Below are 27,828 nucleotides of genomic sequence, written 5' to 3'. Positions count from 1 at the left end.
CAGGCGACAAACAGGGTTTGACTTAATTATCTAGGTAAGACAATTAAAAAAAATCAGCAAAATGCAAAGGATATCACCAGGAATGCTTTTTTATTCATCCCACACATGGAAAAACACATCAGAAGGCACTGGAGTGGTTTGTCAAGTAAACCAACTTCAAGGTCAAATAACAGCTCACTCCCAAATCTGTAAATGGAACTTTTCAAAATGGCAGCCGTATTTTGTTTTGGAGGAAAATGACTCCTCGTAAGCTTTTGAGGTTGATGGTCACACAAGCGAGCGACAAGGTTACCCTTCAAGTCTGTCGCCATGTTACGCTCATTCGAGTGCTAAAGTGCAGCGTCCGCTTCATTGAAAAGGTTCAGTTTACACACTTTTTCTTCTCGTTCCCATAGAAGATTTGAGTTGAACTCTTTCCACGTGATGAGAACTATTTAGATGTCAAGTTAAATGCGTTTAATCAAAAGCACAGTTTAACAGATGTGTGCCAAAACATTACATCCTGTCATTTCACTCTACAAATAACATTGCCTGCGATGAATGTCCAATCCAATTGAACGGGGAGGATTGGACCTTCACCACCGGCAATGGCAGCAAACGTGTTAAATTCCTCAATGCCAGACATTTTCAGTAAAGGCGCATTGTGCCCGTTCAAGAATTTCAACTGATATTTGAGGGCCCACACAATATTTATTTTATGACTATGTAAACACTTGAGACTACCAAATAAAAGATGACACTCTTTCAGCAGATAAAAACAACTTTTCTACCTTCCATTCTTGAGTAGTCAACTGTAAAACTTCCACCCAAATCACATATTTCAGATAGAAAAACAGAAAAGTAGCTTCGATTGAGTAAAAACTCAAAACTTTATCGGAACAGCGCATTCCTCATGGCAAAACTCACCCACCAATCCCAATGAAATTGTAATTGATGATTCAATGGTACTGTTAAGTTTCCCAAAAAATCCTTTAAACTAAAGCCCATGGATAATACATCTATTTATGAGGGATTTGCACAGAGCAATTTCTAGCACAAAATGTATTCCAAAAAAGTTGGCTTTCCTACACAAATTATGAATAAATACTGAAGGCAATGTTGTGGAAGGCCAAATTTCAGTATTTGATGACCTCACATTAGCAATGAAAATAGCATCATCCCATACCTGTCAACCTTGGCCAATTGCTCCCCTAATTAATGATTGCAATTCCTCTTATTAAAACGATAATAAACTGTACAAATGCTACGCGGCACATATTTAATCACATAGGGCGCAGTTAAGTCTAAAAATTTTCCCCAGTGGACGTAGTGCCCAACCAGTTGGTGTGCCTTTTGTATGCTTAAGATTCTGTAGATGTCGCTGTATGATGCTGAACACTTGACTGTCTGGGTACATTGCTTGCTGACGGGCTGTGTGGAAGGGGAATGCGCATATCATGCTTGAAGCATGACAATATTAGCAGGCGACGATGATGTTTTGTCTGCTACCAGTGAAGGAGACAATCCGGATTAGAGCCAAAATGGGTAAAACGTGATCGGTTTTAGAAAAGACGAACTTAAAAACAAAATTCCCGTACAAAAGTTGCTTACGGCATACAATTTGAAACGATAAAAAAAACCTATAAAATACAGGAAAACATTAACAGGTATGTCATCCTAACTTTTTGAGATTTGTTGACACCAGGGAATCCAAAACCAGCCATTTTCCCATTAAAATACTTGCAATTTAACCTTCTAACCTGTCATCCATCTCATGTTCTGACTAAAATATTAATATTTGAAATTTCCAATTCATGGCATTCAGTCTGTATTATAGTGTCCCAACTATTTTGGGATGCAGATCCCATGCTAGCAATTTGAGGTAGACAAGACTGCGCACTGACCTTAAGATGTTGACCTCTTTAAATGCAGAGATCAATTTGTGAGTCAAATGTCAAAATCGCACCCTGAACCTTAGGCCACAGGTCGTCACAAAATAAAAGTCTGGATCTTCCCGACAGAACTGCTGCTCGCTCACAGCCCCATCGGGCTGGCCCAGGTGAACTTGGGTTTGGCACGGGTGATTTCGCCAGAGGATCAAGAAGGTTGCGTGTAATGGGCATGATGAAAAGCTCTTAAGTGGGCTGTGTGTGTGCATTTAGTGGGGCTGCAGCAGCAGCCTCCCGGCGCATCCGTGATGGAGCTAGATAAGCAGGGCTGATCTCGGGGCAGCGTGGCGCAAGGGAGGCAATTAGAAGGCAAAATTCTTTTATTCAGATAATGGACCTTTGTCCTGGCATTTAAGAATGTGAGGCTGCCATGTCATTTGGCAGACATTTGACAGTTTGTGTTTATGAGATCCAATACTTGAGTCTCTTTTCATGTCCAGCCAGATCCATTTTTTACCTAACTAGGCTGTCACGGGCTGCTTCCAAGTGTAAATGGATTTGACGTCTGTTGCGATCATTGGCAGCAAAGGCAAGTAAATTCATAATTTTTGGGGGGAATCTGTCCCATGTGCTGTCACAGGGTCAAACATGACATGAAGATTGTGTTTAAGGGAAAACAAACAGTCAGTTGTTCGATTTTCATTCAACTCAGGGGTCATGTGACCAAAGTGACGATCTGCAACATACTGTAGTTTATGAAACGACGAATTGAGAAAACTAGTCAGTTTGTAATTTGTTATGTTTGCCGCAAATGGACAATAAACCCAATTTCAGTTAGGTCATGTTATGTTAACATTCCCACGTCAAAGTCATTATTATCAAAGGGGCTAGAGGGGAAAATGTCGGCCCCCAGACTTAATAAAAAATATTACCTGTGTTTTTTCTATCAAAAATGCAATATCAATTAGAATGCAGTGTTTGTATCTGTGGGGGAACATTACGGATTCTTCAAGAAAAAAAAATTGCGATGAGTTTCCTTCAAATCGTAGAAAGCAAGCAAGCAACAAGTTTGGGATCAAAAATAGTGAAGCACAAAATGTCCTTTAGATGCTGATAAGGTTCAGTGGAGTGTTTTTAAACTACTCGTCTGAACGTATAAGAGCAAAAGAAAGAAAAAGGGCAATTTTGTTTGAGGTTATGGTTGAAACAAGTGGTCGGAGCTCATGAAAACACCGGCAGAAATCCGTGACTAAACGCCATCTCGGGGCGTGGAGCACAATGCTACATGGTACTCAATAAAATCATCTTCATTAGAAATATTACTGCTTACAATCTAGTAATTAAAAAACGGTAGAACACCATGTTATGTGAGGACTATCAACACAAAAGTTGATTTTTAAAATTGTAAACAGTCTCATCCGTTCTGCTTGTGAATCACAACTTGGGTTCTTCATCCCAGAGCTGCTTCCTGAACGAGCTCGGCTAATTTTACCCAAGCTGTCCTCGCGGCTCTCTTCAAAGTGCAGCGCGGCCGCGGCCCTTCATTCTTGTCACCTGCCGTCAGCGAGCAGCATGCGGCGCCATCATCCGGGGGGTCGCAGGGCTCGCTGTGTATAACCAGAGAGCTCATCCCAGTTCCTCCACAAGAAGGCGCTGAGAATGACGAGCAAGAAGGTGCAGAGGGAGCGCGAGCGCGTCTTCATAAGCGGAACTACGCAGTTGGCCACGGTGGACACGAAGACCAGAAGGACGGCCATCAGGGCCAGGAGCACATTGATCAGTTTTCCCAGCAGAGTTCTGGCTGTTGCGTTTTCCAGACCCTCCAACTGGACTGCCTGCTGCTGCTGCTGCTGAAGCTCCATCTTGGAAATACGTGTCTGGCACGCCTCCAGCGCCTCCTACGGAAGACACTTACAAATAACTCACTAAAAAGTCCCCTTGGATGGCAATTTGGCAGAAACAAATAAGAGGCTAATAGAAAGTTTTTTCCCCCAAGGCAAATAGACATTTTAGTTCAAAAGGCTTCATAAGGGCTGTCCTATTTTTTCATTTCATACTTCAAGAATGGGGCAGCGCGGCGGCTGAATGATTAGCATGTCGGCCTCACAGTGGGGGACCTGGGTTCAAATCCAGGTAGGTCGGTCCACTTGTGTGAAGTTTGCATGTTCTCCCCGGACCTGCGGGGGTTTTCTCTGGGTACTCCGGTTTCCTCCCACATTCCAAAGACATGCATGGTAGGCTGATTGGACACTCTAAATTGCCCCTAGGCATGAGTGTGGGCGTGAATGGTTGTTTGTCTCCCAGTGCCCTGCTATTGGCAGACCACCAATTCCCCGCCTCTGGCCCGAAGTCAGCTGGGATAGGCTCCAGCACCCTCCGCGACACTAGTGAGGATAAAGCGCTTCCGAAAATGAATGAATGACTTCAAGAATGTTGCATTTAAAAAAAAACGACAATTTTCAGTGTTCATTTCAGAAAATTTCTTGAGCATCCTGAAAAACAACGCAATCGCAGCGACAAGTTCTGCAAATTCTTTGCTCCTGCTGCTTTAAGACGACACAACAGCTCAGTCTGAAAATATAGTACAACTTTTATTCACTGTTCATTAGAACTGCTAGCAGCTTTTTCCAAACTAAACTGAACTAAATGTGTATTTGTGTGATTGAATCACGGTCGGACGATTCAATAGCCGATTGGGGGGGATTAAAAAAAAATGTTTTATACTTTTTTTCATGATTGGCCATAAAACATTTTTCCCCATCTTGAACTTAATTCTACCTTTCATAATTTGTAAACATCTTCGGCTAAATTTCCTCATTGGTCAAAAGTTTTTTTTTATTCCAATACTAAGTATTTCATCTTGCAGTAAAGTGAAATACTGAAGTACCCGCTAGCACGCATGTTAACAGAGAACATAGATATTTCATACCTGTCAACTTATACGTTTTTCCCGTATTTTATTTATTTTTTTGATTGTGTACGCCATATAACAACTTGTGTACGGAATTTTTTTTAAGTACATATCTTGTAAAACCGATCTCGTTTTACCCATTTCGGCTCTAATCCAGATTGTCTCAATCACTGGTAGCAGACGAAAACGTCATCGCCGACTGCTAATATTGTCATGCTTTAAGCATAATAAGCACACGCGCGTTCCCCTTTCACCCGTCGGCCTTTTCCCTGTATAAATATAGCGCGTCAACAAGCAATGTACCCAGACAGTCAAGCTGTCAGCGTCATACAGCGACATCTACAGAATTTTCAATTTAGTGCATACAAAAGGCGCACCGACTGATTAGGCACCGCGTCCACTCTGGGGATTTTTTTAAACTTTTAAGTGCGCCCTATGAGAGTAAATATGTGCTGCATTGAATTTGTACGGTTTATTATAACTTAATAAGAGGAATTGCAATCATTAATAAGTGCAGCAATTGGCCGAGGTTGACAGGTATGACATTTTGTGCTGCTCTGGGTCAAAATGCACGGAGACAAAACAATTGTCGGTCAGAATATTAAAAGAGTTTACGAATCCCATATTGTCATACACTTTGGCAACAATGTCCACTTTGAGTACTGGGATATGAAATTAGAGACCTTAACTCTTTAAGCTGAGTTTTAGATTGTCAGGTAAGAGTTTCACTCATTTTATTGAGCCAACCTGAATGTCTCGTGCCCTCTCGTACGACTGGTAGGCGATCTTTTCCTCCATACTGGCCAGCTCTTGCTTGAGGTTGAGGATCTCGTTCTGGTGAAGTTCAGTCAGATCGTTTAGCTGCTCCTCCAAGCGTTCGCACCTGAAATAAAATTAACACAAACGTCGTAATGAGCTTAAAGAGCACGCTGGTCCAAAACAGATACATTAGACGTCAGACCACACGCCACCTAACCCCAGTGATGATAAGATTAGCACACCCCAACGCATCGCCTGATTCCATGGTCCAATCACATTGCCTCTTTTAGAAAACACTATCTATACAGTACTCACCTGGAAAAAAACAGCTTTTTTTGTTCGAATATTTTTTTGTTTAAATCCATTTTTTTGGGTTAAGTGCTAGGAAAAAGTTTACATATTTTACATTTGCCTTAATAATTCAGAGTTGTTAGTTTTGAAACATTTAAGTAAAATATTTTACCTGTACGCGCTCTCGTCCAATCCTACTTTCAGTTTTTTTTCTTAAATTACTTTTTCATGCCGATACATATCTTCTTTGGTCCCTTTACCACATTTTAGGAAATTGAATAGCCTAAAATGTAATGGCGAAAAAAAACCATCATACATTGTAATGTGATTTCAAATATCCACAGGAGGAAAATCACAGTACAATAAGGTACCATTTTCCATTTTTGACCCAAGTTGTATCTTGTTTTACAATGGAGTAAAATGACTCACTATTATTTGTTTACACTTGTAATTTATCTTTCATTAATATCCACTGTGTTAAAGGTTTGGGGAAAATATATTACTGCATCGAATAATGGCCACTAAGTCCTTTTGGATCTTTGTAAATAAAACAATTTCATCGTTTAGCTCAGAAACCACCCGTGCCAATACAAGTTGAAATATTGTTGAAGTGAAAATGTTAGCCCCATTTCAATGGGGAGGTTTTTCACCTGAATCTTGTGGGTTACCTGAAGCGTTCTTCCTGCAGAGCCTGCATGACCAGCGTGTAATCTCGCTGGTAGTGGCCCTTCAAGCCCTCTAGACACTCCTCGAGCCGGGCTTGGCCCTCCCTCAGTTCTTGGATCTCCTGCAGCAGCATGTCGAGGCCTGAGGAGGTAGCCCTCTCCAGCGTGTTCCCCTTGGAGCTGGGGGGACCCCCGGGCGCTCCCGCAGTGCTGTTAGCCCCCGCCGAGCCGGACGTGGCGCTCGAGCAATCTTCCTCGCTCCCGTACTTCGGACTGGATCGCGGGTGATGGCTAGCGACACCCGGCGGACGAGGCCCGACGATCGCTGCCGCTCCTTCTTCCCCTGAGGGGTCATCCAATGAGTCTTTGAGGGAGGGGATGTTGTCGGCGCTGCCAAACTTGTTACGTATCAGCGAGGCGATCTCTCTAGGCTTGGCGACCACGGCGCCGGCGGCGGAGTGAGTGGCTTGGGAGAAGCTGGACAGACCCCCCTTGACACTGTCTACGACTCCCTCGCTGAAACCCGTCACTTTGGCGCCGACGTCCTTCAGGCCTTGCTGCATATCCCGAAGAACGTCCTTGGGATGCCGAGGGATGCCGTTGTGCTCCACTTCCCGCAGCTTACGGTGGTAGTGATCAAGTTTTCTTTGCAGCTGCTGGATGCTCTGTGCCGACTTCTGGTTCTTTTTCTCAAAAACCTGCCAGTGAAAAGAACTTTTAAAACATTTCATAAAAAATGTCATGTCAGTGTCAAACACGTTTACTTATAAAGGTTTATGAGATGAAAACTTCAGGGGGAGAAGTGTATTTTTGATTTGACATCAAAACAGACACGCATTACAATGTATGAAAATGGCTACAAACGACAGACAGGCAGTCGGAAAAATTATATAATTTAGGAGAGTGAGTGGGCATTCTGGTAGTTAGCTGAGGTGTGCATGAGACCCAACAGTGAAATGATGAGGAACATAAATAGCAGCAAGGTCACTCACAGCATGTACATAGCATTAAATACATAATAATTTAGCGCAAAAGCCATTGGATGGTAAAGGACTTAGACTTGAATAGCGCAAGGTACTCAAAGTGCTTTGACACTATTATATCCTGATTTTCCTACACAAAAAGAGGAGCAACGCGGGATTCAGTATCTTGCTCAAGGATTTTAAATGAGGTCGCCAGGGTAGGCAATCAAAGAAACAATATCTGGGTTGGCAAACGGCTAATTAAGAACTGCAAAAGGTAGAATCCAAAAATGCAATGATCCTTTCCTGTTAAATTTGGTGAGTATTTATGCATAGAAATTTTCTGTGCGCCTTGAAAAACCTGTTAAATTCCCCAGACAGCTGGCATTCCTGTCTGAAAATGGCCATTGACCAAGCCTAACTACACCAATAACAAAAGGACGGCTGGAATAGAACAAGAACCTCTTCTAAGTGAACTACACTTTTACTTGTATGTTTTTACGCGGAAGTTGAAGAGCATAATTCACAACCCGTATCAGGGCCCGCAGGCCGCCTAGAATGATGTCATAATTTGTTGTATCGCTATCATTCACTCAGTGGATGATCCTAATCACAACTGCTAATGTTGCTGTAAAACAATAAACAATTGGAGAAGGCCATTGTAAAGTTAAAAGGTCCAAAGTTGCATACACAACACATAATACAATGACATAATAATGTAGTACTGGCAACTCAGAAAACATGAGCATACCTGCTTGATGCGCGCGCTCTGCTGTTTGTCGGCGTTGTTGGCCAGTTTGAGGTACTCGGCAACATTGTCGTCACGGGCCGTCTGCTCGATTTTAATTTGTTCAGTGAGCTTGAGAATTTTCTGCTGTAGCTGGCCGATGGCTTGCTTGGTGCGCTGAGGATCAGGGGTGGCGTCCTCTGTCACGGAGTACGAAGAGTCGAGTGCAAACGCAGTTTGGCCCAACACGCTCACCTCCGACCGCTCGACCTGTAGTCACAAGAAAGGAATTTAGAGAAAATGATGGCTTAAAGAGGAATAATAAGTAGTGCTGTTGTCCTCATTTCTTTCTTTTTTTTGCTGACAGCCTCAGCCGACGCTTCTGCTTTTCTACAAAACGCCAAAGTGAGAAGTTGAGAAGGGCACTAGGAGTCAAACTAAAGAGAAAAAAATCTTCAGCATTTTCATGTTCACCTTTATAATGAAACAAAAGTAGTACTTTGACGGGGAGGGGTCCCGTGAACTTTTGCTCATTCCCCAATTCCCATCAAAATGAATTGAAAAAGGCTTAACATACTATTCAAGTTGAAATTTTGATAGCAACTTGTTGGGTTCTTTATTAAAAAAGACACTTTTTGACACTTTTGAAATGATATATCGATTCTTAACAGGACGATATTGAAAACCTATTTGGATACAAAGAATTGCAGTATATTCCCATATTGAATTTGTTACACGCAGATAGAAAATAAATGCTACTTAAAATTTTCCAGAAAAATAATAGGTTTGTTAGTGATTTTTTTTCCAATTTATGCTTTTTGAGCAAGATTTAAATATGGAAATGTCCCTTAATCTGATTAAATGACAGTGATACATTAGTTTTATGACCATGACAGATATTAGGAAATGTGAACCATTGTTTAGAAAAAAATATGTTATTTTGAAAAAGACTCTAGGTAGAAAATAGACAACTTTGGGTTTTTGCATCAACATTTTTTCTGAAAGCAAACCTTTTTATATTTTAGTCGTAGCACATTGCGGGCGTTGAGAAAAGCACTTTAAAACTCCAATGACTTCACGTGCTTACTTTGCGTCAATTTGAAGCCCTCGTGACTGATCCGCTCTCGAATCAGATTTCGAAGCAACCCCCGAAATCTGGGGTGGGAGGCGGGGACGTCGACCGCTCACCTTTCCGTTGCTCCGACGGAGGAGCTGCTCCCAGTGCATTTTGTCCAACACGAGAAGAGCTTTGTCCTTTCATACGGACACCCCGTCTGGCTTGTTGAGCCGCTACGTCAGTGTCCTACTTTATGGTGTCAGTAACATCAGACAACCAGCGACGCTTGTGAAAGTTGATGCAGCACCTTGGCGAAACTCAAGCGAGCCAAGCCCCGCCCCTGCCCCTGTCATCGCCTTCGGCCCCGCCCCCCAGAGCCGAGGGTGATGTCATTATGGCAACTGCCAGTCAAATTTGACTCATCAGGATGAGAATATCAGAGTGCAATGCTTAAATGTTACTGCTCACCAAACACCAGCAAATAATTGACGCTCGTAATAATTGCAATGAAAATATAATTTCAAAAAATCATAAACCTTTTCCTTTCATTCACAAATTGTTATTTCCTTTTTCCTAAAATCTCATCTCGTCTCATCTCATCTCATTTTCTGAACCGCTTTATCCTCATTAGGGTCACGGGGGGTGCTGGAGCCTATCCCAGCTGACTCCGGGCCAGAGGCAGGGGACAACCTGAATCTGTGGCCAGCCGAACGCAGGCACAAGGAGACGGACAACCATGCACTCTCACACCCATACCTAGGGGCAATTTAGCGTCCAACCAGCCTACCACGCATGCTTTTGGAATGTGGGACGAAACCAGAGTACCCTGAGGAAACCCACGCAGGCCTAGAGAGGAACATGCAAACTCCACACAGATTGACAAGACCTGGAATTGAACCCAGAATCCCAGAGCTGTGAGGCCAACGCACTAACCACTCGCACCACCGGGCCGCCAATCTAAGTTCATTTAAGTTAAATTTAAAGTATAACTCTGTGTTGTATTGAATAATGTCTCATCTTAGTATTAAACATAATAACCACTAGTTGTTTGTTACTCTGTTAGTAGATGATGAATTACAACCAATAAAAATGTTTTTCCATGGTAATATCCTGTTTTTTTGTGTTTTTTTCCGAGGGTGGCAACAAATTAATTTGTATTTAGTTCATTTCAATGGGAAACGTTGATTTGAGATACGAGTAAATCGACATACGAGCTTGGTCTCGGAACCAATATTTTTATTATCTTTTTATTCGTGTTTTTCATCCTGAATTTTTGTAGCGTTTGCCTTCTGAGTAAATTGATATGCCAGATAAGAAGGGCAAAGAACAAGTCACTTGAAGTGGAGATAGAAGTACAAGTTGCTGTGATAAGAAAAGCCCGGTGACCTGAACACGTTGGCACCATCAATGTAACACGGTCAGCTGATGTCAGCAAAAGGATCGGCACTCATTCCAGTTCTTCCCGTCATTTAGTTTAAGCTTGTATTAAAAAACAACAGCATATTGTTAAGTATGTGTAAGTGAGTTTCACTTGTAAGCGTTCTATTTCTCTTACCTTCTCCCCCTAAACCCAAAACAAGTCCACCTGCTTGTTGCATAATAAACTACGATCCAAGTAAGGTTGGTTAGAGCAGCTCTGATTTCACTCCTGGTTTTTCAAATGAAGCAAAATAATCTTTATTTGGAACTTTTTTTTTTGGATATATCCAATGTTAGAATGTGGATACCTGGGTCTTAATGCAGGGTGTGGCCTATACTCGCACAATTGATTTATCTAATCGAAATTCAATGGTTGCATAATATATTATGGTGTGCTTGATAATCTTAAAATGACAGTCTATCCAAATCAGTCAAAGAATGAAAAAAACTTGAAGTCAACGTTTGTTGTTAGGAATGTTAAGCTTGGTTCCTTGAGGATCTATTTCACTGGTGGAGATGCAACTAAGATCTAACTCTTGCTAAAACTGTAATCAGGGAAACATCTCAACAAGACCAATTTGCCTTAAGGTATTTATGATGACACAGATACTATTCGACAACAAAGGAGTCAAATCATTTCTCTGAAAAGTGTATTTTTGTTATATATCCAGTTGTACGATAAACAATTAGAAAGCAAGGTGTTACCAGAAACATTTTGTGGTGGCCCCTATCAATCCCTCCTAGAAACATTTAAAAAAATACCCTAAATTCCAATTGGAACCATTTCCTTTTTTTCCCTCTTCGGTTGATCACTTAATAGTATTGAGATAACACTTGATTATCCGTATTTGTGATTTTTTGCTCAAAGAAGAACAAACATTTCACAAGATAAAATTCAAAGTAGTTAAATTTATACACAGTTAATGATAAATTGATGAACTAAAGAGTGCAACTGCACAATAATGCAACCTGTTTTTTTTATTAGAACACACTTTTGTGCTATGTTAACATTCTCTGATTTGAGTAAAGTGGCAGATTTGACATCAAAATGTGTTTTGATCCAAGTGGCTTCCATCCAACTATTCCACTACTTTCCTTTGTTTCTGCCTTCACTCAAGGAACACGTGACTGCCCTCATCCAAACTGTCATTCAGCCTTTGCAGACGTCATTTTCATTCATACCACTATATCTTCGACTTCATCAAAAGTCTTCGGGTGCGCTTGGCAGCAGTTGTCTTTGCTGCAATGAACGGCGCTTGCCTCATAAGTCAAGTATGACCTTTGACCCCGCTTCGGAAGTGGTCATGTTTGCCAATACCAACATTATGAGCTCAAGTTCCTGATTCAACATGGTTATGGGAAATGCAATAAAGTGACAGCATTCGCACTAAATATTGAATTGAAATGCCCACGTAGTTAGAAAAGCCTAATTTCGACAGATCCGTTCGATTTAATGTACAGAGTGGGTAATGCATGAGGTGCTTCCCACACAACATGCGAATTAGGGTCTTTGTGTAACTTGTCACCAAAGAAATTCCTCTAACCTAAAAATCAGCTTTTTTCCCCTTTGAGGGGATCCAAACTGGTAACAATGAATCCCATTCATTAAATATGGAAACTTACATAACAAGATAAGGAGGCATTTCACTCAGTGTGCAAACACACAATAACTATGTCAACACAAAACTTTGTTGTCAGGCTGAAATGATTGCGTCTCGTTTTCGAGGTTTCAGAATGTGCTTAACAGGAAATGAGTAACATGGAAAAGATGTACAATTCACACTCACATTGGTAGGGGTCAGAGGTGGTGAATGCTCATCATTTACCAGGCTGAAGATGACCTCCATGACCAGAACACACATGCACACATCTGGAATTCTGATTCTGTCTGTCCGGCCTCACTTTCGGCTACCTTCCTCTGGAAACCGCAAAGATCGGCGCTCCGGTTGAACGTGAACTCTCACTCTGGAAAGATCCACTTCATTGCACATCTGACTGAAAATCCCAAGATGGAAACACTCCTCTTGACTACAACACGTGGCGAGCTTTAGGGGTTTCTATTGAAAGAATATCCCGGAATTATACAATCCAATAAGCCAGGACTTCAAATGGTCTGAAGCCAGTCCACGTCTTCCAACTCGGACAAGTCCGTAGAATGATTAGAAATTCACTTCAAGGATCTCACATTGCATTAATGGCCATCAGACGGGAAGAGAACAAATATTAGTCAGCTGTGGATACCTTGGAGATTAATCAGACACCAGATCTTCTGAAAAAGAATGAATGTGAAAGGAGAGCAGGAGCATGCATCTGAGAGGGTGGCAGAGGGAGCGAGTGAGCGTGGAGCCATTGTGAAAACGCAAGTAGGGGGGCTTTTATTTGATTGGACATTCCGGGCCAGCTCAGCTACAAAACAGTGACCCGATTAGGCAGAAAGAAAGGAAGAAACTCTTCCACTCGCCTCCTTTTCAATGATCTTGACGTTTGATTGTCACAGCCAATAAGTTTTCCTGAGTGATTTTGTACTAATGAAGCACCTACGGCTGACCCCAGCCGGGTGTTTCTGCTGACCAACTGGCGCAACAGAAATCGAGCTTGAAAACCTCAAAACAATGGACGGAAACGTGCCGATCAAAATCTAGAAAGATTTACAAGGCTGGCATTTGAGATGTATCTCTGGATACAAGCCTCTACTTTTTTTTTTTTAAAGACGCTTTAAAATTTGCTTCTTAATTATCTAGCTAATTAAGTGAGCTTCATGCCACCAATATGTCGTTTTAGGAAAACTTAAATGTTGGAACTATTTAATTAAAATAAAACACAGAACCAACAAATGTTGGGTCATGTTAAAGCCTTGTTGCAGTGTACAAAGGTTGCTTTATTATTTTTGTGGGCCATTATATGTGCAATTTTTTTCATGCCAAAATTACAGCTTGAGCAGATCAACTTGAAAAAACAGAATGCACAAATATCTTTATTTAGAGATGAAACCATATAGATTTATTTACATTCACAAGACTTTTAACCCTCCCAAACTCTTGCCAGGCATGCATTTTTATTTTCTCTTTGATATTAAGGCTAGTAATTGGGACCTGATGAGTTTAAAAACAAATAATCATCTTTTGACATTATGTAGTTTCTGAGAAAAATGATGTCCACATCATAAGTGGACGCCAGGTTCTCATAGTCCAAATTTGAACATTGTAGTATTGTGACAACCAAAAATGTGATGTCCACAAGTGGACGCCAGGTCCTAGGAGGTTAAATAAAGTAACAACATTTTTGCGGACTAATAGGCTTTAATGTAGAAGTGCAACGCAGAGGCTGACTTCAACCAAATTATACACAGCATCAAGTGAGGAAAATTGTAGTGAGTGAGTCGAGTGTTAGGCAGCACGAGAACAAGCCCAGCCTGCTCCACAGGAGGTGGGGCCAGAGTGGAGAATGAATACAGGCCTTAATGAGCAGGCAGAAACAGTTCAGGAATACCAGGGGCAAAGGAAGGATTTAGGGAAAAGGCTGCTTATGTAACAACGAGCCCCAGTAGCATGGAGAATCTGCAAGTGTACAGGACATTGTGAAGGACTAATGCCCAGGAACAGACAAATTTAAGTCCTAAAAAGTGCACTACCAATGCAACACAATCACAGAATTCTGTGCAACCGCTAGCTCAGTCAATAGTCATTCATGAATCTCCGCAGCCGCTTATCCTTTCGAGAGTCGCGTGGGTGCCGAAACCTATCTCAGCTAATTATGGGTAGGAGGTGGGGTCTAGTCTGAATTGGTTGCCAGAGACAAGCAGCTATTTATGCACACATTCATATTGACAGACAATTTGGAGTGTTCAATTAGTTTACCATGTATGTTTTTGCGATGTGGGAGCTAACCCAAGGAGTACCCGGTAATGACCCAGGCATTTGCTGTAAGAACATGCAAACTCCAAAAAGAAGCAAGGCTTGATCCCAGAACTGTGAGGCGGAAGTGCCTCATAACCGTGTCGCCTCAGTCAATATTCAATTTCATCGCATCTCATTTTCTTAACCGCTTCATCCTCATTAGGGTTATGGGGGGTGCTGGAGGCAATCCCAGCTGTCTCCAGGTCAGAGGTGGGGGACACCCTGAATCGGTGGCCAGCCGATCGCAGGGCACAAGGAGACAAAGGACAACCATTCACACTCACACCCATACCTAGGAGCAATTTAGTGTCCAGCCTACCATGCATGTTTTGGAGTGTGGGAGGAAACTGGAGTACCCGAAGGAAACCCACGCAGGAGAACATGCAAACTTCACACAGATGGACATAACCTGGATTTGAACCCAGTAGCCCAGAGCTGTGAGGCCAACGCGCTAACCACTCGCTCCACCGAGCCACCCTATTCAATTCCAATTACACGTTAAACAGTGAACAACACAGAAGGGCACATACACTGTAGCTTTTTATATCCTTGAGACTAGTAAAGGTGAGAGTTAATACATTAATGGCCAGAATAGAGACACAAATAAAATATTACAATTCTCATTAATTAGCACAACTCAAGAGTAGGCTATTGACTGTCACCTCCTTTTCCGAGATTGACAAATTCCAAACATTTTTCGCCCAGTGACACGGCAGGTGTTGTGTGGGGGCAATGTGTTCCAGAACTTCCTGTCAGTCAAGGGATACTTAATCTTTCAGGGTGACTCAGTGCTTCTTTAAATACTCAAAATAGCGTAGTGAATGCACAGTGACACATTCTGAAGAGGTGGACATTTGTATTCTTATCAAAAGGGATAATCACAATACAAAATGCTGACAGAATTAAATGTGATACAACTGACTCTAACGGGCGGGTGACCACGACGATTGAACAATGTCGATTGGGGCAGTCCCGATAGTTAAATCAGTCAGGAAAGATTGTAATAAATATCTTTAGATTGCCTACATAGCGTGTGAGGATTTATTTTATCCACATAATCTGAGTTAAATGCCAGCTCTTGACCTAAGTGGGTTTTAGAATCATCTCATCTCATCTCATTTTCTGAACTGCTTTATCCTCATTAGGGTCACGGAGGGTGCTGGAGCCTATCCCAGCTGATTCCAGGCCAGAGGCAGAGCACACCCAGGATCGGTAGCCAGCCGATCGCAGGGCATGAGACGGACAACCATGCACCCTCACACCCATACCTAGGGGCAATATTGAGTGTCCAATCAGCCTACCACACATGTTTTTGGAATGTGGGAGGAAACCGGAGTACCCGGAGGAAAGCCACGCAGGCCCGGGTAGAACATGCAAACTCCACACAGGTGGACGTGACCTGGATTTGAACCCAGGACCCTAGAGCTGCGAGGCCGACGCGCTAACCACTCGCGCCGGCGGGCTGACGTTTTAGAATCAATTTAGTATTAACAATGTAGTTCATGAACAAGCTCTTTAAATGTAAAAGATAAACAGAAACCTGACTAGGTAGCTGACCTTACGGTGAGCTCAAAACATAACTAGCAGGTGAACTTTAGGCTTTTACATTGCATATCAATGAGTCTATCGATAACATATAAATCCAAAACTTGGTCTTGTCCAAGAATTTTTTCTTTCCAGTCACATCATTATGCACAGATGTTCTGGGAATGTCCTCCTGTTGTCTACAACATTCGCTTTTGTCATTTTCCTGTGAATGCAAGATTAAGAGAGCATGAGCATGGCGTGATTTTATTTATTTATTTTTTAACAGGAAAAACAGTATACCAGGTTTATTCAGTGTTTCAGGATTTGAGATTGAAAATTTTGAATGTAAGACAAAAATGGGTGACTCACAATAAACAAGTATTTATCTATTTTTGTGTTTGGAGGAGCAGAATTTTGTTCTACTCAGTCCATTGTGGTTACGCAATATCGAAACAGTAAGGGCACTGCACCAAAATGCTGAGTTGGTCTGGGCATGGGTGTCTCGAGCGCTAGGCACAGCAAAGGCCAGAATTGAGAGGGAGGGGGAACAATCCAGAACGATCGATCCCACACTTTTTTTTTGGCAAGCCTAATTATTTAGACTGGCTACATTCCTGTCTGACCCAAAAGAGAAAATAGGAAATTGTTGCGGTTTTGGAATTCTGAGCCAGACAGTACATTTTATAAGAGAGGATATAAGCAGGAAATACTTTGTGCCAATAAAAAGTTGTCAGTGCAAGTCTATTTTACGGTTGTTCATTTTATGCATCACATGCTCTGATTTTTCAACAATATAATAGGGTTGTCTCTCACATTTAGGCATTTTCATACAACTGAAATGCTAATTTAGCATTTGACCACTAGTGCTCACATGCCCCAATTTCACTAATAAGCCCACTTGTGGTAGTTTCTGGTCAGGAAAATAAAACTGGCATTTATTTGTTGTTGTTGTAACACATATGAACCACAATGACAGTAAGGCGACTAGAAGTGGGTTATAATCACATTCCCACAGTGTTACTTTTTGAGACACTTGTTATATGGTTCTCACGGTTCTCTTGACTAGATGAAGCTTGTGAAACACTCACTTTCATTTCTTAGTCCACTTGAGGTGCTACAGCTCAAGATATCTTGTCATCTACATTTCATAATCACACAATGAGAGGACATAAAATATGCTCCTTGCATAATCAATTACATATAAAATTGATGTTCATACAATGGATCAAGTACCAAGTCAAATTTGAACCATTTCCCCACAATGAGTGAACTAGAGGCCAGTGGCATGTGTGCCAAAGTTGAACAGACATCCTGAGTGGGCCAATATGTGGCAAGGCTGGAGTAGTAATGAAAAAAGCATGGATGTGTACAACATGTGCATGCTGTCTCACACTTGAGCTGGAAGAGGAAGAAGCAGCTGTAGGCCCGAAATAACAACACAAAGGATGACCGCAAGTAACTCACTGCTGACAAGTACGCTACATTTACCCAGCTTGCTCTGAGCAATCAACTTTAACACGTACAAACTCTGCCCCCAGAAAACTTACGATTAAAAAGTTTGGCATATTTCATCTCATTTAACCAGTTCAAACATAAAGCTTTACAATACCAGCTGTCTCCGGGCCAGAGGCAGGGGACACTCTGAATCGGTGGCCACCCAATCGCAGGGCACAAGGAGACAAAGGACAACTATGCACACTCACACCCATACCTAGAGGCAATTTAGAGTGTCCAATCAGCCTACATGCATGTTTTTGGAATGTGGAAGGGAACCGGCGTACCCGGAGGAAACCCACGCAGGGCCGGGGAGAACATGCAAACTCCACACGTTGACTGACCTGGACTTGAACCCAGGACCCCAGGGCTGTGAGGCCGACGTGCTAACCACTCGTTCCACCGGGCCGCCTCCATTACAACTTGTAAAATGTGGGAATCGATCCCCCTATTTCTCGCATGGTAGGCGAGTGCTCTACTATTTGAGCTAAGTACCCAACCTACCTCCCTACTATTCTATATATGTATTTTTTTTAATCAAGAAATGACGCATATTCACATATTTTTGGACTTTGAAGGGGAGCACAATACACAAGAGCATATTATACTCGATTACATACTATATAGTATTTCACAATGAACAGATAGTATGATGTTTTGGAACTTTTGGACAAGAAATGGTCTCTACCTGGGCCTTCATGAATTTGAGTTTGAATACCCATGATACACTGAATGCACATGGATGCACACATAATTTGATTGAGGCTGATGGTTGGCAAGCACAAGAGTTGGCTGGCTTTAACACCACAATGGCTTCAACAGCCTCTTGATCCACTATATCACTTGCTGTGTTGTGTGCATGTTCCAAGTAGGATTAACTGGAGTAACTTCTTTGACTTGTCAAAGGCTTTGGCTGTGTGCTCATGACTGAAAGATGACTTGATAGTTGCCCTGCCTGTCCACATTGACTTTATTGAGCTAAGATTTAGACTATGCAAATACTCCGCAAGGCTTACACTGAGAATTGAACCGAAACCTCAGAGCTGTGGGGTAGATGTGGGACCCAGGGTTTGCATTTTTGCGCTATCCTGATCGACAGACTAATCGACCTTTGATCATTAGTAGATAACCGCTCGCTTATACTAACATTAGCTGACACCACATTAGCTGGATACCTGTGAAAATGTGTAAGTTTAACCTTCAGACAGTAAGCTTGTGTACCTGTTAAAATGTATAAAATATTGAAATGTCTTTAAACATTTTGGTAGGCAGTCAAAATTCAAGGCCTTAATATCCATAAATAAGTCTGATGAGAAAGGTCATCTATTGCTCGTTTGTTTTCCCAAAAGTTAAATTAAGTAACTTTAAATTTTATTAAGCCACTGTTCGCTGATTCCACCTGGCTTGGCATCAAACTCAGGTGAAGTACGAGAGAAGACAAAAGATGAGTCGCCATTAGGGAAGGATTCACTCCCCTAAATTTTCAATATTTTCCAAGGAATCTTTTAAGGAGACGATCATGGTCTTTGCATTTACAACACACTGCACCATCCAAACTGCGGTAACGTGAAACTTTAATCCACACAAATAGGAAGGGCGCCATCAATCTATGAATCAGCAGCTAATTGTGTTGAATGTCACATGCATGACCATCAAGTGACTGATGTATTCAGTTCATGGGCACTTATTTTCAATCACAGTAAATGAGAACTAAATGCAGATGAGAACTAAATGCTACCCAATGCTGCCAACGACGTTGCCATCCTAAAGATGGGTTACATTTTAACAAGATAAAGTGAAAAGAAGAAATACCATCTGTGTCAGTTAATTCAACTAAAGATAAATGCAACTAACTGTGACCTTTCACACCATTTTTATCATTTGGACTACGTTGTTGACGTTAATAGATGCTCATTTGAATTGGGAGCTGATGACAGTGAATGGCCACTGCCACACTTCCCAGTTAAAAGGATACTTATTACTGTCAATGAAAGTCACTGAGTTAACAAGAAGTACCCAAAACCAATTAAATCTTAAGTGATAAACAATATATAATTTCTGATTTGATGTCTGGTTTGAGTGAAGGAAGAGCATGTAACGACAGTCGGCAATCTTACCTTAGAAAGCTTCTCAGCAATACTTAAACGCTGCACCATTTTTCCTGAACGCTCTGCTTTGCTCCTCTGGTCCGATTTACCTCCGAAGTACACAACGCCTCACACTGCTCACTTCGTTTCCACACACACTCACACATATTGAAGGAACAAATACTCCTATCCCCTGCAAATATCCACATTCACACATTTTTGTGCAAACACGGAGTCAAAAAAGAGGACAGCTCAGCTGTGTCACCCTCGTACATGTGCACAAACAAATGTATTGTCTCTCCCTCTCTCTCTTTCTCACACGCACCCCCCACGCAGAGTATTTGACACTCGAGTCACACAAACACACACCATCACACTCCAACTACCCCGATGACCAGGACAGCTGTCAAACACAAAACCGGCATTGTCGCCAATCTCCGAGGAGGCGAGGGTGCCTCCTGCTTCCTGCCAGTGTCAGGAGAAGGAGAGAGACCGGCTGACTGTCTGTAATATCTCCTCTATATAATAGCGGGCGAGGGGCCATGAGGGCCAAAGAGGAACGAGGAACAAACTAGGCGAATTTGAAAGCAAGACAAAGTAGAGTCTTAATGCCAAACTTTACCTACAAAGATAAAACAACCCTCGACTGCTGCCAACAGCAGGAGGTCAAAACTCCTGTTGCTACGGTAACCACATCAGGGAGGAGGTTAAAACTACTTACTGCAAGTTTCAGGGTAACCGCAGAAACCATTTGGATGACCTGGCGCATAGCGTCTGTGTTGCAGTGCAAAGAGAAGAATGGGACTAAAGTTGCTCCAGTAGCGTCATGACAATATGAAACTCGACTTTCAACCTAAAGAAAGGTGGTGGTGAAAACCACAGCTTGAATGGGAAACGTGCCAGTCAAAAAAAAAATGTGCTTCCAATGGAGGCGAGATACCAGTCATCATTGACATTTTAACATTTAAACATGAAGTCAGTCACAACGGATGGAGTAAAAGCAACACTCAACTAGACAACCAGCACATGAACCAAAGAACATTGAGCGTCATGGTCATTTAAGTGGTTTAACAGCGCCATCTAACAGGCTGGCTCACAAGGCGCATGTAGACACATTTGAGGTATTACAGTAATGGAATGGTAAAAGCCTGAGACCATAAGAATAGCTGTGTAGATTGATCACTCACCCTGTCCGTCTCATCCGTCGATTGGTATCCTGAAGACAGTACCACTTCCCCCCCTGAGCATCCGGGGGCGGGGCTACTGGGTGCTGTTTCATTGGCCGAGGAAGATCGAGGCCGATTGCTGGTGTGCAGCTGGGGATCGTGAGTGTAGCGTCGACGCAGGGCACGGGGGCTGCCTTTCGAGAAGGGGTCGTGGTCTCGGCTCCCAGATCCTGAGCCCTTACTGCGTCGGCTTTGCAGGCTGGTCCCGCGCCTCATCGCGCCACGGCCCTGGTGGGCTGCGCAAGGATCCGCGAGGCCGACGGCTCGGGCGAAAAAGCGGGTCCCCGAGGACTCCCCTGAGGCGGAGCGGCAAGGCTCGCCTGCAGAATCTTCAAGAAAAGACATGAAGCCAAAACACATGAAGTGATGGCAGAATGCTGGTTGTTCTGCTGCAACTGCTGTCATTTCAATCCCGTACGAGGAACCCCATGCTCATGCTTCCTTACATTTGGACTCATTCTACTAAAGTAGATGGGCTGTATTCTGGAGAAGGCTTTCGAGCAAGGGGAGCTAAAACCCCTTCCACCCCCGCCTACCCACTTTCAAACTTGTTGGCCTGCAACATTCATTTCTGATGACCACTCATGCGCACACAGTTCATCAAGGTGACAACCGTCCAATTCAACAGTAATCCCTTATGGGGGGAGTCGATGAAAGAGGAATGGGTGAGGAGAAATATGTCTCAGTGGAGTCCAAATATGAGAATGATGCTTTGATTTAGGCATTGGATTGGATTGGATTGGATTGGATTGGATAACTTTATTCATCCCGTATTCGGGAAATTTCGTTGTCACAGTAGCAATAGGGTGAGGATGCAGAAATAGGAAAGGCATTTTAGACATAAATAGATAGGTAATAAGTAAGTTAATAAATAAATACATGAATAAATATATAATGCTGCTCTGGCATTACAGAAAAGGGATGCTTGTGAAAAGATGGTGAGCAAGGATCCAGAGAAATATGCTCACAATCTTTGAAATTTGGGATAAACAGGAAATGTTTGATGTTATTAAATTGCTTGTTGATAGGTTCCTGACAAACTGTTTTTTATTTCATTGATTGATTCAGACGTTTTCAAAGTACAGCATTTGCTGTCACATAGCAGTCAACCTCAGCCAATGCTCCCCTCATTAATGATTGCAATTCCCTTTATTAAGTGATAATAAACCGTAAAAATGCAACGCAGCACATATTTACTCACATAGCGCACTTAAACGTCTAAAATTTCCCCCAAAGTGGATGGGGTGCCCAATCAGTCGGTGGGCCTTTTGTATGCACTAAATTCAAGATTCTGTAGATGTCGCTGTATGACGGACGCTCACACCTTGACTGTATGGGTACATTGCTTGCTGATGCGCTAGATTTATATAGTGAAAAGGTGGACGTGTGAAAGGGGGCGTATCGCAATATGACAATATTAGCAGTCGACGATGACGTTTTCGTCTGCTACCAGTGATCGAGACGATCCGGATTAGAGCCGAAATGGGTAAAACGACATTGGTTTTACAAAAAACACTTTAAAAAAAAAAAGTCCTCTCGAAAAGTTGTTATACGGCATGCACAATTTGAAATGATAAAAAAAACTTATAAAATACGAGGAAAACATATCTGTTGACAGGTATGCGGTCAAAACAGTTAAAGTCTAAAAGGGAGAGAAGTATAAGAAGCTCGTGTGCTGGGAACCCAACCTTAATCACACTTCAAAAACAGTTTTTCTCACACTTGTTTGTGTCATGCATACGAGACACACCCAATTTGCTGTCGTGTGTCTGGTATTGAAAGATTGATCGTTGTCTTCCGGAGTCTGCCATGGTCTGCTTAAAATCAACAGCCTTAGTTAACGACTAACTTTTTGTCGTGTAAGAGGAAACCTAACTATTAAATAAATCCGGACTTTCTCATAATCAAGTTTGAAGTCATCATAAAGCAAGACAGTGAAAGTCGAGACAACAAAGAAACACCTACCATCAGCCCACCTTTCAGAACCTGGAAGGACACCCTCTTCCAGATCACCTGAGAGAGCAAATGCACAAAGAACAAAATTAAACATTAAGAATTTAAAACTTCTCATACTCAGATTGATCCTGATATTAGTAGACATGATGAAGCACAAATGTGTGGCATGGCGTTTCACGAAGAGCTCATAAAGCATCACTTGTAGTGCCCTATTTTATTCTGCTGTCCTATCAAGAGGAGTCTAAATGATGAAAGAATAATGTCAACAGCAGCATGCTCAATTAAAGTTAAAACAAGCAGCGTCAATATGAGCACAAAGCCAAGCTGATTTGTTAAGTCACGGCCGTATTGGTAGGAGAGCGATCACCTTAACAATGAGCGGGCCGACGATCTGTCCCACCCTCTTAGAAGCATCGCTCACTGATGCTACTGTGGTTCCACAAAAAACAAACGGCCACTGTTGCCAAGAGGGGTTTGAGCTTCCTTTGAGCGTGTGTATGACTCTACACAAACTAAAGGCATATTGAAACCATGAAGTCAATTATCCTGCTGCTGCCTCTTGCTAGTAATATGCATACCATAGTATCATATGAAGGGACAACATAGAAAAGTTCAAGAGGTGTATCACTGAATAAGATGTCTGCCTCACCGTTCTAAGATTAAAAGTTAAATGCTAGGCTGCGTCATTGTTGTGTGGAGTTTGCATGTTCTCTTTTTATCTGCATGGGTTTTCTCCGGGTGATCCGGCTTCCTCCCACGTCATGTAAGGTAACATGTGGCAAGAACCAACATGTAAGGTCAAGCTAAATACTCCCTAGATAGGATTGTGAGAGTGAAAATGGTTTGCCTATTGTATGTGAGCAGGGACTGGTTGTCAACCAGTTCAGGGTTTACGCTGCCACCTGCCCAAGTTAGCTGGGATATGATCGCCTGGCCCTTGCCAAGATAAGCAATATTGAAAATGAATGAAAAGACAAGAGAGAAACAGATAATCAGACCATAGGACAGTATGTATTAAAGCACAAACTTGATTTACAATCTCACCGCATGCCATCAAACAAAAAAATCCACAAAAAGTGTCTACGTATACAGGAATGCTGATGATCTCATCAGTTTACTCACAAATGCACTTAGTCAGAGTAAAATGCGGGCCTGTTAGTTGAACACAAAGCTATCTTTGTGTTGCATGAATGGCAAGGTTCATTGCACCTCCTAGTGGACGTGCTGCCTGTCACTATACATTACTGGCAAAGATAGATGAAAAAGTCCAATTATTTGGAGTAAATCAATCATTTTTGAGCATGTGAATGAAACTTACATTTTCCTTTCAATGAAAATTCAAATGTATCCATTTGTTGACACTGAATTTGACATATGAGCTGGATTGGATACAGTTCAAATGGATTGGACGTCTATTGGCAGCCATTAATTCTGTCTGTAAATGAAGGATCATGTTGCACTGTGTTTTTGGTTGTCGCTGATAGAATTAGACAAGTGGGGTCAGCGGACTCAGTGAATCAACGTGTTCCTCCAATGTATCACGCTCGAAAGGGGAATGACAAATAATCCCAAAGACAATGGTCCTTTGGAGACATGTACAGCTGGCTCATATCCAGGCATAAATACACGAACACACACACTATTACTAAGTTCTTTGTCTCTCTTTCTAACCAAGTGAGGTGATGAAAAAACAGCAGGGACATACCACGACACAGTGTCACAAAAAAGCCGCCTCAAAGTGGTCTAATATTTAGCAGGTAACAAGTCTACCAGACAGTACCTATATCCGGCACTAAAGGGTCAGTTGAGTACATACTGTATACTTGAGTAACTGTTGTAGAAAACTGTACTTGTCAGAGTAGCTTTCCCCTCATAGACGGTGAAATAAGCCCCATTTCACATATGCAGCAATAAACAGATTTAGACTAGCGGCTTATCATGATGAAATTGTGTCTAATGACTCACATCCATTAAGTCATTTTGCTTAATTAAAGTATAAGCCTGGCCCATGAAACTAGGAAAGTTGGCAAATCTCTTCTGAATTCTCAAATCTGAAAATTGGATGGAAATCTTTATTGAATTTATATCTGTGTCATTATTGTAAAATATGTCTGTTTAACGGTTTCCTGAAAAGGAACCATCTCAAAGTGCAGGTCGCCCATGCATGTGGTGTCAGCACTCCAGAAAAATCTGCAAAGCTCTCCTTTTTCCACACCTAAAATGACGTGGGTCCATCTCTGCTCTTTGGGGGATGCCACAGCTCACGTCGCTCGCTCACAACCAAACCAAGAGGATGGTTAAGCCAGTCCGAATGTTTCCGAAAGCTTGACCACCTGCACACTGGCCCATATACATGCCCCAAAAAGTGGAAAAAAAGAGAGGATTGGGAACAACATTGGTCAAAAACACTGACTCAATGCTTCATTTTGGAGGAAAAATGCAAATTATTGAAATGATCTCGGAACTGAGCAATTCCATATTATCCTCAACTTCCTTAAAAAAATTGACTGACTCCACTTTTTTTATGTTACTTCGAAGGAGAAGTTGGGCATTTTCTATTCAATTTCGCAATTTCCCATTTTTCTTTTAAATGGAACATTTATGAATGTTTATTCTTTGAGGGAGTTGGTTACATAATATTTGCCAGGGGTTGTATATTATACGGGTACTAGGCTCGCCAATCCAAAGTGAACCCATACTTTATCTCATTTAGCAGCTGCATCAAGACTGCATATGCAGGAAACATGAACAATTGTTATTGTATTCTGTTGAGTGTGTGAGTGTGTGTGTGTTTCAGACAGCAGTCAGAATAGCATAGTTGTGTCAGTTGTGACAGCAGGGGAGATGACATCAGCATATTGCAAAAAGTGTGACAGGGATGAAGTTTCGTCTTTGTATTTGAGAGAAAAGTGACAAGGGGCGACAGACCGCCCTCAGAGGGGCGGCAGCCCTTCGTGTGCCTTCCGTGTCAGGTTCAGCCTGTTGGCACAGAGTTCGTCGATATGAATGGCTGAATAGAAGGTAGTTCCCTGACAAGCGGGTACAACATCCCATTGTCTGACAAGTAAATCTCTGAGGCCCAGCTGCTAAATTGTAGTGACCAGCTCATTGCAAAGAAGACAAACCAGAAGGTGCATAGTCACAAACAAATTCCCGCGAAAGAAATAAAATTCAACAATAAAATGTTCAACAAGCGTTTGGGAAGTGCACTATTGTGCAGTTGATTACAGAAAGCGCTGGAAATCTCACATGAGAATAAAAAGATAAGAAGCCGCATCAAAAACAAATATAGAATAAGAGTGGAATAAAAATGATTGAAAACTGAGTTAAGTCCACCATTTCCAATTATCATGAAACGGTGCCTGTGACTAGGAAAACTCAAATTCAAGCTTTGGCAAACTCAGGTCTTGGGTTAAAAGATACTATGTGTAGACTTTTAAACTATCTGACAATATTTTGCTTTGATTCCAAATTTTAAATGTCCATATTGCTATTTTTGGATTTAAAATTATGAGAATTGGTTGACAACGTACCTGTATGCAGTGGTTCTTTCGCCTGACTTCTATGTGGGTAGCGTGGGATCTATTCCCACTCGGTAGCGGTGAGATTGTGAGTGCAAATGGTTGTCTGTCTCTATCTCTGTACTACGACTGACTGGCAACCAGTTTAGGGTGTAGTGTGCCTTACACCTGCTGGGATAGGCTCCAGGACTCTGCAACCCTGACAAGGATAAGCGGTATTGAAAATGAACTTATGCTACTTTTACCAAAGTTTTCACATTATTCTTGGAATTGCTTACAGTACAGCAGTTCAAGGCCTTCAATGCTTTTTAAATGACTGGAAAATCTTTTAAGATTTATTTAGATGAGATCAATATTGTCTGTACTCTTGTTGCACCTTTTGCGGTTGCATCAGGAAATCACTTATATATATGCAACATCAGTGAGAGCATCAAAAACATATTGAAGTAATGTTGTCAATGACTCATGACATGGGGGTTTTGAGGTGAGGGTACTTTGTGATTGAAGCGTCATAACTTGAACATGAAAAATAGTGCAACCATTTTGTGTGTGTGTGTGTGTATTTTAGGAAAGAGGTCAGGCTTTTCAGGTAGGAGTTGTTCAGGTCAAGGTAAGGTGTTGTACAGGGTAGAGGTCAAGATCTAAGGTCCAGACTTCAAATCTACACCTTGCATGGGTTTTCTCTGGGTACTCTGTTTTCTTCCCACATCCCAAAAACATGCAGGGTAGGCTGGTTGAACACTCTAAATTGCCCCGAGGTATGAGTGTGAGCATGAATGGTTGTCCATCTCCTTGTGCCCTGGGATTGGCTGGCAAACAATTCAGGGAGTCCCCTGCCTGGTGCCCATAGTTAGCTAGGATAGGCTCCAGCACCCCCCGCATCCATTGTGAGGATAAGCAGTTCAGAAAAATAAAGCAAGGTTCTGATTGATTTGCTGTGTTTTGTTACTTTGCTAGTCCAAAATAAGCATATGCTGGTTTTCTTAACATAGTTGACTACTCAAACGCGTAAAACATGACAGGTATGTTATTGTAACAAGCTTGAGGGGCGATCCTTTGGAACAATATCACACAAAAAACGTCCTTAAAAACAGTAATTGGAGCTGATCGTGTTTGGTCGCCATCTAGAAACGGAAATGAGGTCGATGGTCAGGGAACGCAAACAAGCTGTCAAGAGCGGCGCGTGTTAACGGGACAGCTCGGCAGTGCAGTCCGGCAGTGTGTTCGAGTCCAGCCGTGAGCCGCTAACATGGGCGAAAATCAAGCATGTCGCGTAGTTTTTTTCGGGCACGTAACACAGAAAAGTCGGACATTTTTGCATGTTGATGAAGTGAACACTTACATGAACGGCGAGGAGAGTGACGGTGGTGACGTTCGACTAGCAGCTTTCCTGCTCTCTGTTGCGTCTGCCGTACACTACTGTTTGTGGCTACACCCCGCCCACTTGACACTGACGTCAACA

The 27,828-nt window shown here is 42.2% G+C and overlaps 1 protein-coding gene across 7 annotated transcripts; it reads right to left on the bottom strand.

Annotated features, from left to right (window-relative positions):
- Positions 1–73: 73 nt before the first annotated feature.
- On the bottom strand, positions 74–27,828 carry tmcc1a (transmembrane and coiled-coil domain family 1a). Of its 7 annotated transcripts, XM_077598993.1 has the most exons (7): positions 27,709–27,828; positions 22,855–22,902; positions 20,851–21,218; positions 8,208–8,453; positions 6,498–7,192; positions 5,527–5,662; positions 74–3,766 (listed from the first exon to the last, which is right to left on the bottom strand). In XM_077598993.1, exons 3-7 carry the CDS (start codon positions 21,103–21,105, stop codon positions 3,452–3,454), a joined length of 1,647 nt encoding a protein of 548 aa, XP_077455119.1. In that variant the 5' UTR covers positions 21,106–21,218; positions 22,855–22,902; positions 27,709–27,828; the 3' UTR covers positions 74–3,451. The 7 variants fall into 7 exon arrangements, with proteins under 7 accessions (XP_077455119.1, XP_077455166.1, XP_077455140.1 ...); XM_077599040.1 differs by lacking the exons at positions 20,851–21,218; positions 22,855–22,902 and having other exon boundaries at positions 27,709–27,823; XM_077599014.1 differs by lacking the exons at positions 20,851–21,218; positions 22,855–22,902; positions 27,709–27,828 and adding an exon at positions 19,694–19,852.

Source organism: Stigmatopora argus, chromosome 1, assembly GCF_051989625.1.
Source record: "Stigmatopora argus isolate UIUO_Sarg chromosome 1, RoL_Sarg_1.0, whole genome shotgun sequence".
In the NCBI taxonomy this organism is placed as follows: Eukaryota; Metazoa; Chordata; class Actinopteri; order Syngnathiformes; family Syngnathidae; genus Stigmatopora; species Stigmatopora argus.
The sequence above is the reverse complement of the archived record's forward strand: the minus strand, read 5'-3'. Positions and strand labels throughout refer to the sequence as shown.